This window comes from Metopolophium dirhodum, chromosome 4 (assembly GCF_019925205.1).
Source record: "Metopolophium dirhodum isolate CAU chromosome 4, ASM1992520v1, whole genome shotgun sequence".
In the NCBI taxonomy this organism is placed as follows: Eukaryota; Metazoa; Arthropoda; class Insecta; order Hemiptera; family Aphididae; genus Metopolophium; species Metopolophium dirhodum.
In genome coordinates this window covers 5,198,624-5,214,864 of record NC_083563.1, presented here as the reverse complement: position 1 = coordinate 5,214,864, position 16,241 = coordinate 5,198,624, and the positions used below count along the sequence as shown (strand labels likewise).

At 35.6% G+C, this 16,241-nt stretch overlaps 1 protein-coding gene across 3 annotated transcripts in view; it reads left to right on the top strand.

The window, feature by feature from the left end:
* Positions 1–16,241, top strand: part of LOC132943805 (rap1 GTPase-activating protein 1) — a 166,084-nt gene that overhangs the window by 77,568 nt on the left and 72,275 nt on the right. Inside the window, exon 1 of one of the 3 annotated variants that reach the window (XM_061012912.1) lies at positions 7,404–7,813. The exons of the other annotated variants lie outside the window; for them this stretch is intronic. Coding sequence (XP_060868895.1) covers positions 7,761–7,813 — 53 coding nt within the window. The 5' untranslated portion in view covers positions 7,404–7,760. Of the gene's footprint in view, positions 1–7,403; positions 7,814–16,241 lie in introns of those variants that run through there. 3 annotated transcript variants of the gene reach the window in all.

Here is a 16,241-nt window from a genome sequence, read left to right as displayed (position 1 = left end):
TACAAAAAAATGATTTGTGTGAAGAATAATATAGTGAAATTATCATATTTTCATTGTTATATAAAGTTGGCTTTTAATAGTCTTTTGTACGAGACAATTAAATTAGTTATATACATAATTAACTATTATATAATATATTATGGTAAAAAATGATTTAGGAATTTAGTAACTAGTCATTATTCCACTAATAAGATAGGTAGGTAGGTTCTTTTCTGATAATTATGTATTTAAGATGTTGGAATGCTTATATTATATAACTATATTATAACATTTATAACACTTGATACAAAACTTTTCTAATACCTAGCCACTTAGGTAATGTAAACAATTCTTCTGGACATAACTATAATAGTTATACTATCTGCACAAAGTGGTGGGCTAGTTTCCACATATTTATGTATACAACTCCTGCAAAAATCCTGTAATATTCATGTGCAATTATGAATCCGTGAAGTATAATATTATAATATTTGTGTTATTTCGTATAGTGTATCGTTCAAACTGTTCAGACGAAAATAATTTGTTGAGAGTATTCAAATTGAAACTTCAATTTACATTTCTGTATTATAATTTATTATATGTACCTGTAAGTTGTAACATTCCTGTAAAACGAAATACGTTTTATTATACTTTATATAAATTATTATTTTGATTTTGTTTGTAATTTCCTTGTATAATATCATGAAAGTTTCTTTTTATTAAATATGTATATTTTTAATTCCAATTATAGATTATCATATTTTATACTCTACTAACATAATAATATTGGTTAATGAAAAATATAAACAGGTTGAAAATATAATATATATCTTTGTGCATATATTACACTAATATAGTAATACCAACTCGCATCAGCTGCCTTGAGCAATAATTATAATTACCGTCGAAATAACCAAAATAAACAATCATACTATATCGTCGTCATATAAATCATATTCAACACGAAAGTATAACAAAACCCGACATACATCAAAAACAAACACAAACAATTTTACTGAAAATTTACCGCTTTCATTCAAACATTTTACGAATATAAATAACGAGATGGATTTGGACAAGTGCAAGTATAACGGTGCAGACAGTCAGTGCATCGACCAGATAACCAGCTTGCTGTGCAAGATAAAGGACCCGGTGCATTTGTCCAACGTGCACGATTGGGTGATGAAATTGACGACGGGCGAGCCGAGCAGCTGCAAGACGGACTACTTGCGATTGCTCGAGTATGCGTTGAAAAGTGCAGACGACGGCCAAGGCCTCCGAGAACCGTTCACCAGCCCTCCGCTGGACAGACTGCTGGCCGACCCGAAGAGCAGGTCGTCCCTGGTCGACTCGGTGGCCGCGTGTGTCAGTGGTAACAAGTGGAGGACCTCGGCCGGCGGTGGTTGCGGTGGCGTTGACACGTCAGACATCAATCTATCGGAGACGGCCGCGGACGAGTCGCCCGCTGCCTCCGCCGCCTTGACCGATTTGCTGTGCCGAACAGACTGCAAGACGACGTCCGTGCAGAAGTTTTTGGCGGCCACGAGCCCGTTGACTTGTGACGGCTCCAAGCTGTTGAGCCACGTGGCCGGCGAGTGCCTGGAAAATTTCGGCCGGACGGCCGGGGCCGTATTCGACGAACGGACGCAAAAGTTGTGCGACGCATTGGCCAAGGAACAGGTTGCCCTGTTGCTCCGGTACCGGACCAATGCGCAGCGGATGCTCACCCGCGCGCAGATACTCCAGGATCACGTGCGCGAGCTGATGCCGACGTTTCAGTACGAGGAGTTCTTGAAACAGCCCGACGAGCACGTGACCAAGGTGTTGCTGGCAAAGAAGACGGGTAACGCGACCGGACTAGAACCGGATGCGGCGCCGTCGACGAACGGGGATGGCGATGACGCCGCGATGCAACAGAAGAAATTGATGTGCGCGCTCCAGTGGTTGCGGTCCGAAGTGGAGAGAGCTGACTGCGAGAACGTTACGCTCGTCGAACGGTACGACGCCGTGGTGGCGGCCATCGTTGTGGCCAGCAATAAAAAGATCGCCAACGAGTGCCGGGCCAAAGCGCGGAAGCTCGAGGTACAAATCGAACTGAGCGAGGTCCGAAAAAAGTCCGCTAAGCAAGAGGCGTTGATTGACTGCTACATTGGAAAAATGAGTTTGTGAGAGTAATTCAGTATAAACACGTACCCGAAATGTCGACATCAGCTCACATCAAGTCATTGAGTATCTGCAGCGCGCGCTAACGTTAATTGCGGCGCATTTGTCCGGGACTGGAGCGACAGGGCAACCAGTTGTTATTTTTGGTGAACAAGTCGCAAAGCTCTTGCGTGTCCGTTCGTCGAACACGGTCCCATCACGTTCATCCCGTTACTTGTGTCAATATAAATTATATTATATTATAATAATATTATAATTATATAATAAATACGTTTTTAACTATTATTGTTCAATAACAATAATTAATCTACACGTGATGTACAGTTAAATTAAATATATGAAAACGGAATGGAATGTCGGAATGATAGAGGAAAATCATAATAAGATAAACCTTAACATGTTAATAAAGATTAGCACATTTTTCCACTATTCACTTTATAATAAATAGGTACACTAAATAAAACTGAAGACTGAAAAAAAAAAAAAAATGTTTTCGCCGCAGGTATAATATAGACGAAAATACGTGTAGACGTTTTGTTACTGTATTCTCATGCCACTGAAGTTGTAGTCTGTTTTGTTTTTGTTTTTTTTTACTTGCTACTCCGTTTCAATCTCTTAGACGGGAGGGTGTATAGTTTCGTTAAAAAGAGTCTTTCGAACTATAAGCAATTTGCACACAAATATTATGTTAGTAGCGTGTCAGAATGATTATCGATTCCCCTGTCAGTCATGTATAATTTAGAAAATTGTAAAACAAACTTATATTATGAACTTATATACAATATAGCCAACTGAAATTTTCAACGATTTTTATTATTAGATACTTTTGATAAATATAATGCCCGTCACGATAAAATATTACAATTCGTTACAATAGTATATGAAATTAACTGAATTTCATGTCGTAAACAATATCGTTGCAATAATATTATGACATATATAATATGTTTTTCATTTATATCAATACCATTGACACGAAATACGCAAATATATTATGCCTGTGTGTTGTGTGTGTGTGTGTAATGGTACGTACGGTCCGCACACAACTAAATGTATATAATGTATATTGTTGTTTGTTTGGTGTTTTGCCTTTTGCGGGGTGAAATGCATATGTTTCTTTTTCGGAACACTAAAATAATACACGAATCATACAGGCGGGATATTTGTATTCAACTTATTATTTATTAGTGTACAGTACAATAATATAATGTAGACTCTACATTATAGCATAATAATATATAGTTTAGGTAGGTAGGTAGCTGGTACATAATATTATAATATTCGTTCACGTCCGCCCCAGCCGTCAAAACGATAATAATAATAATAATAATAATAATTGCAGTCTACCGGTTAGCGTGGAACATATCATTTCGTCGTACTCGCGGGAGTCTATTATATTATATTTTATATTATATTATGCACAGGCGGCGCGTCTACATAGGTACGCCCACGTTAGTTGGGATACCGCGAATACGCACTGAATCGTTTGCATATTATGTACAATATACTTGCCATAATGCTATCCGTCCGAGAGTATAAGGATGCAAATTATGACCTTTGAACTGCGCAGTATGCTTATTATAATGTGTAACACAACGCAATCGTCGCTGAGTGGGGGGGGGGGGGGGGGGTGGAGGGTTGTTTGTCGTGAGCCGCTGGCGCCTACGGTCTTAGAAAATATATTATGACCTGCGTAATAATATAATATGTAGATGACAGCTGCTAGATACATATATATATATATATATATACATATCACAGAGTAAGATATAATATTGTCCGGACAGTTGCCGACATGATTGTGGTGTCCTCTCGCTGCAGTTGTATGATTCGGATTTTCTCTGACAGCATATTTTAGTCGAGTTTTATTCTCGGCCAGCCCTTACGAATAGAGGTAGGTACGACGGCGGTACAACGTCCATGCTCAACATCCAACACGCGACATTGACAATCCAATTTATAAATCAGTATAATATGTAATCCATGCATTAACAAGCGACATCTGATCGGTACATATCAAAATACGAGAAAACGTCATTAAAATAATACAACGATGACATTTTGAAATTTTATTTAAACATTACAGAACGTATATCATCACTGGCCTAAAAATGTAAATTTTAAAAATTTGACTGGTCGAAAAATCACAACTCCCAAGACCGCATTATTAAAATAAACATTAAAAAGTTCTTTCCTCCCTGTAAATAAACGCATAGACAACCCGACGTGCCTACTAAAGTTGTGCCATTTATATATGCATGCATAGGATTTACGGCAAACCAACGCATATATAAATTATGTACAAGACAAACGATTGTGTTTATCTAAAATATTCATTTTACGCTCGTCGCTCACCATGTCATCCGCGAGATGCGACTCAAAACCATAGGTAAACATTACTACAGGGCTTCGACGGTATTAAAGTTATTTACTTGTTTTTCAATCGAATGTCACGTTTCAAATTATTCCGTTCTATAGCATACGTCTTGTATACTTACTTGTGTACTTATATAGTCTCGTGCAACACTTGGTAATATTTTATTATACCTAGCCGCTTTTGCCGTGTATACACAACTTCCAAATTAGCAAACCGTACGAGAGGGAACAACCACTAACGAATGAAGGATATAACTGAACTAATAGAAGCATTACAAAATCCTGGTTACTATATAGTATTATTATACGCAAATACTAAATACGTTAAAGATTATTTATTAGTCGTTTCAAGATGAATAAAATCAATGTTAAGCATTTCAACCCAATCAAATTCAATATACCTATGTAATCGAAATTCAAAATGGTACATTTAAACCTCGCATGACAATACAGTGAGTATCGAGTATGATTGTTATTTTAGTATTTTAGTACTATAAATTAAATCACTCGAATAAATTCAAAGAATAAAAACATTTAAGTATCAACTTACATAATTTTATGTGATGTCATAATATGTCATAATATTATCTAGGTGAACACCAAACAGTATTGTCAAATACCATTACAATCAGGTATAGACGTATAGTAAATACCACTCATATGTGTGTTCAACATCGAATATCAGAACTGATTATTTTTAATTAATTTATTGTAATGAGAGTCGCGTCAGACGGACAATATTAACGTCAGTATTTATAGTTATATTAAACTACCTAAATAGATTGAGGCGTATAATGTATTTGTGCAATTATGCACACTGCACCAATTAGGAGTTTTTTTTCGATTTCAACCGTAGGTAGGTACTACATCAGGCAGAGGTGTAGGTTTATTTGAATAATAGAATATTCAATTAAAATAGCTCCATAGAATTTCGTTTTAATTAATTATCGTCCGTATGGCCGTATACTTTTCTCTATCTATATATAAAAATACAATTATAAATGTTAATTTTTGCTTTTTAGTTATAGAATCTACAAAATGTTTGTTTTAGTCTCTATTCTTGACACACTTTAAATGTATACAGTAGCTGTATTTCATCAGCAAGCAGTACTGACTTTTTTCACATACGTTATTATGTGGATATCATGTGTAAATTTGCGGACAAAAATGTGCACATTATAGCGAAAAAAGGTGCAAAAGTCTTAAAGTCCGTGTTATTCCGCGTGAGTAAATAATAAAAATATAAAAGTGTCATCTATATGTAAAAAGTTAATTATATAATATATATTACCGAATAGAGGTATTTCATTGATTTTTACGTTATGGTATGAATGCATTGAATGGTCGGATATAAAATTTATGTGACACATAAAAAGGAGATTATTTGTAGGTACTAAATCTTGTTGGTCACTACTATCTCATCGAATATATTGGACATTCGTATACACGCCTTTCGCCACAAGATCGGCCACTCAAACTTTAATAATATTTCGATTTATTGACGTAAAAAAAAAATTATTATACTTTCATATGTTGGTGATGCGAGATAACTTTCCAATACTGCGTATAGCACCGAAAATATATTCGGCGACAATCAATGTTATGGTTCAAACATACATTACATTAGTGTGTGAATACGATTTTATTATTTACGTTATCCCTACTCACACGTGGGGTCTTGATGTAATTTATAATCGGCCCTTCAAAATTCTACGCACAGAGAATATAGGTGTATATTATTATAAGTAGGTATAACCATTACTAATGCTGCTCGTACTCGAATCAACCCTATTCGCGTGACAAACATGCTGTGATTGATTTTACGAACGCAAAACTGATGATCAGGAAGTATCATTAGGATTAGGTTTTCGTGAATATATTATATCTGACAAAAGATTTGGTTTAGCGGGGCCGGTTCCTTCTCAATTTTCGGTAACATAAAAACGAATCGTCACCGCAATGTTTAAGGTAGGTTAAAGGTACCTTAAATGATTTTCATATACAATGAAATGCGTTATTTCTTTTTTCGCGAGAAAAAACGACCGTTGCAAGTAAGTACATATAGGTACGGAGAACTTTTGTTAAATGGGATATCATGTACCTATAATTTGGTGAGTTCTTATAATTTTTGAGCACACAACAGAACGGTGATTATCGGTATTCCATGTCCTATTGGACAGGAAAGAGTTGTATTTTTACATTTTATATACCACGAGAAGGCCAATATAATTACATTGAATTTTTGAGCAGGATACGTAAAAATTCAATCGGAAAAAAAATCGTTGGTACACCGTTATAGTATCGTGTACACCGGGAATGTTATCCACACTTTTACTATTGTCATGTATTGTAAAAGCACGCGCGTGCACCTTTTGAAAAATATAATAATATACTCTAAAATGTATAACGCCCAAAAATACCATTATTGCACGCTTATCGTCCATGGCTGGACACACCAACGCAGCGCCGCGGGCCCCGGACACGAGTGTCGCGAATCCCTAGGGGGCTAGTCCATGAACCGCCGTTATAATATCTCTATCGTGAGCATCAATGGCTTTCAACGGCCGGAAGATTATCCGGAGACACTGCGCACAATAACCGTACGCGGTTTTAACATAAAATAATAATATAGGTAAGTATTGTGTCATATTATAAAATTACCATATATTTTATACACGTTAAACCGCGTACAATATAATGCCCACTGTAATAATAATAATAATAATATGGTCTACGCGGCCGATGCGTCGGTACCTACCGCCACGGTTATATTAATACCGTAAAACATTGTAGTCGGTTTCCCCTCTTTCGAAAATCCGTGCACGACGCGCGTTGCATTCGTATTGTGCGGGACCTGCCGCTGCGTCCGGCCGGGATTGACAGTGCGAACACGTTGTTCGGTGCATGCGGATGATGCGCGCGCGCCTAGCATACACGCCGCGACGACACGAAATACGTAGTAACATTATAAACTGTCATTATAATAACATTGTCGTCATTACAATATTTCCTACGGTGTTCGCAGATCGTCGTCGTCGCCTTCGACCGTGCTCGTCTTCTTGACGTTTCGCGTCAACGTGTTTATATTATTGTAATTGTTGTAATTGTTCGAGATGGCGTAATATTATCGTAATCGAACCATCCCGACGCGAGTGTGAATAATAACGATATTACACGGCAGGCGTGACCGATGTGACGTTTTGGACTCGCGTTTAACCCGACATCGTCAAATTTGTGGTCCGATGAAATTTTCTACCGGCGGCCGCAAGGACTCGTACTCCCTGGACAGACACAGGTACGTCTACGATTACACAACAACGCTGGTTCAATATTATCTGGCAGCAGACTGGGCGGATCTTCCGCGGAAGAATATCATCATTACGTTTTATAGATGCGTGCTCGACGCCGTACATCATGTAGAATATTATCACTCTAGTGTCTATTACACACAGTAATGTCATTTAATTAGAACATGCGTTTTACATTACGCGACACTCTTCGCCCTCCGGTTAAAACTGAACGAACGCTTGTCATGCACGCGTAATATAATTCATATTTTTTCAACCGGCTAAAAAGACGTCACATTATAAAGTTATAATAAGTATTATTTTTTTTTTTTTGGTAGTAAAATAATACGCGTTGAAAAATAGTTGCGCTGCAACGAAAACTAGTTTCTATGTATAGAACTTTGCGTATTTTTTTTTATTATTAAAAATCTATAGTTTTATTTTCGTATAACATTATACTACATGCTTATACGTGCCAATTTATAATATAATATACTATTAATAATAGTACCTACGATATTATCAAAGTCCAAGGTTGTAAAATAAAATAAATATTTTGAAATGTATTATTTATAAAAATGTCAAAACAAGGTTTGGTATCGCAATATTTAAAATTAATTAATGCTGAAGTTACGATTTTAAATAATCTGATATGCATAATTTAAAAACTGTCCAAGGAAATGAATTTATTATAAAACTATGATAATATACCATTTACATGGAATTATAAATAATTAATAACTACTAATAAGTAATAAAACATAATAACACATACTATCACTAAAACCTGAAGATCTCAAAATATGCAAAATATAATATTACATTTGACTTTCAATTGATAAAATAAATGTTCAACTTATACTACTCATTTTCAATTTCAATATTATGTGCACAATATTGGAAAAAATTATAAATTATAAACTAACTTGGATATTAAAATAACACAACTACTTATCAATGCAACAGTGCGGGTTTTTCAAAAGTACTATTGATTATCTCATCCAAATTAATTACGAAGTAAACCAGCTTTATACAAATAAACAAATAATGGGGCTAGTCAACCTCGATATTTCTAATATATAAATTTAGATCTTAAAATATGAATCCAGTTAATTACCTATTATATATAAAAGCGTTTTTTTTCAATATCATAATATTTATTATTTAATAATTATACTTATGTATAAAGTAGGTATAATAATATTTTTTTAAATTCTTATTAGGTACTTGTTTATAATTTATATTAACTTTTATTAGTTTTAATACAATATAATTAATTTTATTAAACAATGGAACTTTATAAATACGAATTTGATGTTGTATTTAAATATAATTTTAAATTTATTATTATTTTTTAAATACTAATAGTTTAATTTTGTAGCAATAGTCAGAAGTTTTAAGTTAAATATGAATTCAATTAATTTAAACATATAATTTTATATTAGGTAATTTGAATTTATAATACTATAGATATTTGCATAACCTGCATACGTAGTATTATGATATACTTTACTTTAAGTTATTAAAGTTATTTATATTCTTATACGAATATTAAAGCAATAAACAAATATATTATTTTGCATACATTTTTACGTGAACAGTTTTACCTCAATTTATTTACTAAACTTGTCTCAAAACTTTTTTTTTATGACAATTTATCATAGCGTGATATGTACCGTGATGTTTTAGACTCACATTATGTATATAATATTCTCATTCGACTTTGTAATCATTTTTCTCCCAGTTACGTTAGCTTTTTTAATGCTTTGAATTTATCTTGGCGTGTTGTGTATATAAGTAAACTCGAAAAATTCTGTCAAAACTTCAACAACCAACTTTGTTCACTGTGTACATTGTACACTTACTACTAAACGTCTATATCATAAGGTATATAAATCTACTGGTTTAGAGGTCTTTATTTTTCTTCAAAAAAATGACATTTTAATAATAATTGCAATTAGGGTGGGAAAAACATCGACGCGCGAGAAAGGTTCCAAGAAAAACCGTCGTCAAGTGACTATAGTGAGTCGATCAAGCCAGAACTGAGTCGTTAAAGAATAAAACTCTACCCGTCAAAATCGCTTGTGTAAACGAACGATAAAAATAACTCCGATTTACGCTTATTTCGTTTAGCAGTGCATATTATTATAATAGCAAAATAAAACAACACGATTAAAGTACAAACGTAAACAGTTTTATAATAATATATTATACTTACCTATATATTGATATTATTAGGCGACACTTCAAATATATTACACGCGTACGCCGAGGTTAACCTGACATTACTACTCAGTACTCTTATTGTACACGTACATAATAAACCTATGCCTTTTATATAATACACCTCGGCGCTTGCACAATCACAGCGTGCACTTATCACTTACAGTAATATTTATATTATACAACGTCGGATGTAGCGATTTCGACGGGATTTGCGTTTGATGCGAAACGTCATCGGAGCCTATATAACCATAGTGTATTGTAACCGGACCTCGGATCATTAGGTACACGCGGCGCGGTCGAGTATAATTTTTATAAAAAAAACATTACCACATTAACTTATGTATGACAATTAAAAATAAACGTACCTATGCCACAGCATTGACTGTACTTACCCGATTTAATATATTATTAGTATGTTACTTACGTTGCAACACGGAAGCGGCGTATTATTGTCAAATGTCGAGTGCGTGGATGTTAAAAAAAAACCTCTAAGAAAAAAAAAATAATTAAAAATGGGCTGAAACTTGTGTTCATCTCTCCGACCGATTTCACATCACGCGGTATAATATTATTACAATTAATTATTATTCGTTTTATGTGGATCGATTAAACGCCGTTCGCCCACGTCCGTAATGCGGACGACCACAATGGAAAAGGACTATAGAAAAAACTCAACCCTCCTCAGTGGTACATTATGTATGGTACGATCGTACTCGTGATTGTGTTAGGTTGATTGACGGATGCGGTGCAGTGGAATAATAATATAATAAATATTTTTTCCACATTAAATCCATAAAATATATAATATTATATATGAATACGATATCATAATATGATATAGCGATTATGATGTATAAAATAATCGTTCCGAAATCGCGGTGGCGTATGAAATTCGACCGGTTGCTCTCAGCTGTTCCATAATATTATATAGCAATAATGATTATGATTTATAATAATATAATATATCATTATCTGATTTAACCGGTGTGCCGTGATATAATAATTACGTTGGACTCGGTGCGGCGCGCGCGGATGACGTCACAATAATCATTTCACCCGCTTCGTACCCTTTATGTGCAGGGTACATAAAATATATTATATAGGTACGTAGTTGGGGGGTGGCGGCGATGACGCTAATCGCCTTTACATACCTTCCCTTATTTGAATATAAATATTATAATATATATCACGCATTCACGCCCGAGCTAAACTGGTATTCGCGCGTTGTGCAAACGTACAACAGGTGTGCGGCGTTTACTGTGCACTATATTCACCCGCCACACGCGCTTAAATAAATTATAAATAATATGCATATGGCATATCAAAAATAACAGCGCCCGTCCGATTACAAGATATAATATTATATTATTATTAACAATAATGATAATTATTGATATTTATATAATCGTATTTCCCCGACGGAAGTTGTTGGGCTGTATACGTAGTGTTCTGTGATAGTAGTGTGTAGCACGGACATAATATTCACATAAATATTATACCATACTGTACGCGTCGTGTACATTTGTTGTCTTCGTTTATTTGTAATCTATATAATATATAATATGATAAATATTTTTCTACGAAGATTGACTGAGTTCTCAAACGCTTCTCGGCAACACGCCACATCGCTACGCCATTATAATGAAATATTACATCCGAATTCGTGCCCATGTATATTTTAACGCCAATATATTTTATAAATATAGATTGTATACGCGCTAATAATATTATACTGAACCAGAAATTTACACCATTATTATGCACGCGCAGGAAAGCATTAAACGAATCTACAACTGACCTCGGTAAAAATGATTATATTAGGTACTAATAATTCGTGCTCAGTGTTACTCGTGGCGACGGTGACAACCGTCGATTTCCGATAGCCTTCATCGTTTCCTATGGATATCCTGCGCTTTATAACACTATTATTATATTATTATGATTATTATTATCATACCTATATAATACTGGGTTATCGGGGGAGGTTTATCTTTACTCATTTTTTCTTTCTTCCACCACCACATCATATACTCGTGTTTTTATATATTATATTGTTTGGATGAGCGGTGAGGAATGAGGATGATGGCCACCTGTCATGTTCCGGTTTAAAATATCAATTTCCGTAATTAATATACCGTATTCGCTCCCTCTTTGCGTCCGCCCCGCTCTCTTTATCACTTTCCCTAGCTACTTGCCCTTCCGTCGCGCTAACGAATAGTCGTGGGAAGTACCCGCGTCACCCCGAGTCACGTCGTATGTCACGCGAAGCTGTTGTTGTTGCTGAAACAACTGCCGTGACCGCATTAGCGCAGTTTAATTTTTGAGCGGCATAATCAATCAATTTTCGGACTATAACGATGGTGATAATAATAATCCTGATGACGTGTTCAGTTGACAGTTAGGACAGTATACAGGACGAACACCGACGAAATCGATATCAGACCGGTGACAGAAAATGTGGGACATACGAATAATAATTCGGAGATGAGTTTTGATTGATTTATAGATAATAACTAATAGTTTTGTATATATTATTTAAAACAGCAGTTATTATCTTGTAGTTTTCACGGTTTCTTGGCGTTGATGTAATTCATAAAAAATATTTCGAGATATTTTCCTGCAACTCCAAAAATCTAAAAAAGACTGAAAAAATTTAGTTATTTATAAATTTATAACGAAATACCCGAGTCTAAAGCAGAAGAAGATGATTACAATAAAATCAGATGGCCAAATCAAACCGCACGTGAACGGCTGGAATGAAACGTTTCGCGTATTCCTCAGGTACCTACACCGGCTACACCGGAGGTAATAATATTGCAGTTGTTAATAATATTACGAGCTGCATCTAACCTATAACGCCTCGGCAGTCGACCGTAAAGGTGTACGACGACGAAGACGGTATAAAATATGTATAATATTATTACACGTTTCTACCATCTCATAATTATTATTATTTATTATCGTCGTTGTTGTTATAATATTTAAACATTTTTGGCGCGCACGCGCTGGACCGACTCCATCCAATAAGAAACGACCGCCACGCTCAACATGCGCTCGGGCCCGGCTAATCCCTCCGGCTCCGGATGTCCGTATTGGCGACGGGTTCACGCTAAGTAATCTTCGTCGTCTCGAAACAATAAAACCTTATTACGGTCTGCAGTCACGTGTCTGTGTCTGTGTGCAGTGTTCAAGTATAAGGTATATAGTACTATATTATTATTTTCATTATATACCTACGTCGGCGGTTGTTTGGCGCGACGGGGGCGTTACAAATATTACTATTATTTTAATGCAACGGATAAATCCGTTTTTTATGTACTTATTAGTGTATTACCGCTGCGGCGATGATGACTGAAATATTACGCCTTGGCGCTCGCCGCAATGATAGCGGTTATAAATAACCAAAAAAACTAAACCTAGCGGATGCTTTCGGATCAGAGCGGACACCGGCTGGGTGACACGTGCGACTCCGCGCCGGTACATAATATAATATCATTATGGTCTGAGTTGACATAAATTATTGTTACGTGCATACACCTAAGCATTTAATGCCATAATATTACGTAGTGAAAAATACCTTTTTACGCAGTGCAAACCGTATTCAAACACTGTACGTGGTCACGTGGAGGGTGGGATTAAGGGACAAGCGCACACATCACACGCGCGCGGCTGTTAATGCGTCGGATCTGTCGGGCGGTTTTCACAAATTGTATTTTACGATTTCGTTTTACAAGGACGTTTCGAAAATCCCAGTCGCCTGTAGAGCGAAGTCGGTCGGTTTTCCTCTTTTTTTCATTTATACACTGTTCGCTTTCCCGACGTTTCCTGTGCATCTCCGGCGTGCGACGTGACGTCGGAAACCTCGTCTACGTGTAGGTATAATAGGCAATAGCTAACGGTTACCATGCGCGCCACGAGCAGGAAACGTCCAGTCGTTTGCGTGGCACAGCATATCTAGAGATCCCATATAAGAATACACATCCACAAAAAACACTATATATAAGAAAAATAATAATAATATAGATTTGATGATGATGATGATAATAATGCTTCATATACATATTGTATTCCTATACATGTGCCTTCGCGTCTGCAGTAGTGAAAATTCTTCCGATATTCCAAATCGAGTACCCCCGGCAATATATCGATCGTTCGTCGGAGCTGTATTATAATACTGTATATAATGTATACCTATATACCTATGTCGCGTATCATAGTTTTGAGTGCGTCGAACTCGCGAACAATGGACGTACCGGCACTCTGCCGTGGCAGTACAAGACCTCAGCAGAATATTTCCTCTCTTCACGCGTTCGACCATTGTGTATATACGTATTACATACACTATAATAGTCTATACACACCAATCACACCGATGTATTATATATATATATATATATATATATGCAAACGGTAGTTTTTAATTAATCAATCTGACTTATCGTCGTCGCTAATAATTAGCCTTGGGACCGATGACACCTATAGTTGAAATCGCAGCCGCACGATTTACACAATATACGCAGGCGATAGACGATGAAGATGCGCTGCGGCTGCAATGGCTATCGACTGAAAAAAAATGCAATTAACCATCTCGAGTTCGAAAACCGACCTCGGCCAAAAGGTCAAACTCGACAAAGATAATGTATGTATTTTTTTTTCAAAATATCCGCACATCGTATTACATATTGTACTGAAATATCTATACGTATAATATACTATATACTTAGGCACAAAACGTTTCGATTTTTAATGCATGGTTTCTATTATCCTAGTCGGGTGTTAATTCTATACATATTATTATTATTGTTTGAACCCGAAATCTGATACTTTTTTCGTGATCCTTTTTTACCTCTGCAGTGAAATTCGATCTTGGTTTTCCATTTGCGAATTAAACCACGAGTCGCGCTATATGGGTAGTGATTAATTTTTATCGTAAATCGTATAGCCGATTGATTTATATTTTTATTTCGACTCGATATGATTTTGATTTATGTTGGGAAAAAATACTAAACTAATAATATAAAACTTTGTATTATTTATGAAGTACCTATATTATGATCACACTATATTTTTTCAAGGAGATTTAGTATGTACCTGCCTTGTTTGTCATGTTACGTCCCAGGTTTGAGTGGGCGTCATGTTTTATAGCTTTATCGGTACATATACAAAATGATGCACAAATCTCAATAAGTAGGTATGTATATACACTGCAGTTCAGCAGTTGTGTACTTATACTATTGATAGTACCTATATATTGTAGTGATTGAAAAATAAACCATCGCAATGGCTCAACTAAACTGTAAACGAATTAAAAATCAAAATACGCTGGCACGATGAATGGATACGTTAAAACTCGCCAATTCATTAATTCGAAGGATAATAAAGAAATGAACAAATTTCACGTTGTTTGCAATGTGTAACAATTATAATCTCACGCGTTATCTAACCCACACTTTATAATATTATTATAACAGTGATTCGATACCTGGTGTAATTCACCAAAATACTAGCCATACAACTCAATACTAATCGGTTCTCGGTCCAAACGGTCGAGTGCGACTTTATCATAAATGTATAGAAAAAAATAATGCAATTTCTGCGGACGCACGATGACGACGTAGGCGTTAATACGCTAAGCAGCTGTAATGGTGATGGCCTGGCATCTGCAGGCAACAATAAAATATATCGGGCACAGTCGGTTTAATTATTATTTACGATCGGTCTAGGCACGTTCGTATATTATATATAAGAAACATTATATGTCAGTGGATGGCGTATCGCGTACTGCAGCAGTAAGCTGCAGCGGCGGTCGTGCGGTCAATTGCTAAACTCCATGGACGATAAAAAATAATTAGTTATACGTATATAATATCTATAATATCGCGTCTAAGCACGCTGCTGTACGCATTTAACGAAGTATAATCGACCATGACGATATTGTGTTTATAATAATGTGTATATCGAGTGGTTTATATACGTCGTTGTTCTCGATATTTATTATATTATGCATTTATATATAGGTACGTGCGTATACATCATGTATATTGTATATATGACATATTTATTGTATACTATATGCATAATATATTAATATATATACATGCGTTATATTTATACATATAAGTGGTATATATACGTATGCGGTCCTCACGTCTTTAATAGCCCTAAACCGATTTTCGTTTAACCTCGAAAGCCTTTTGTGCGGTATTTTAA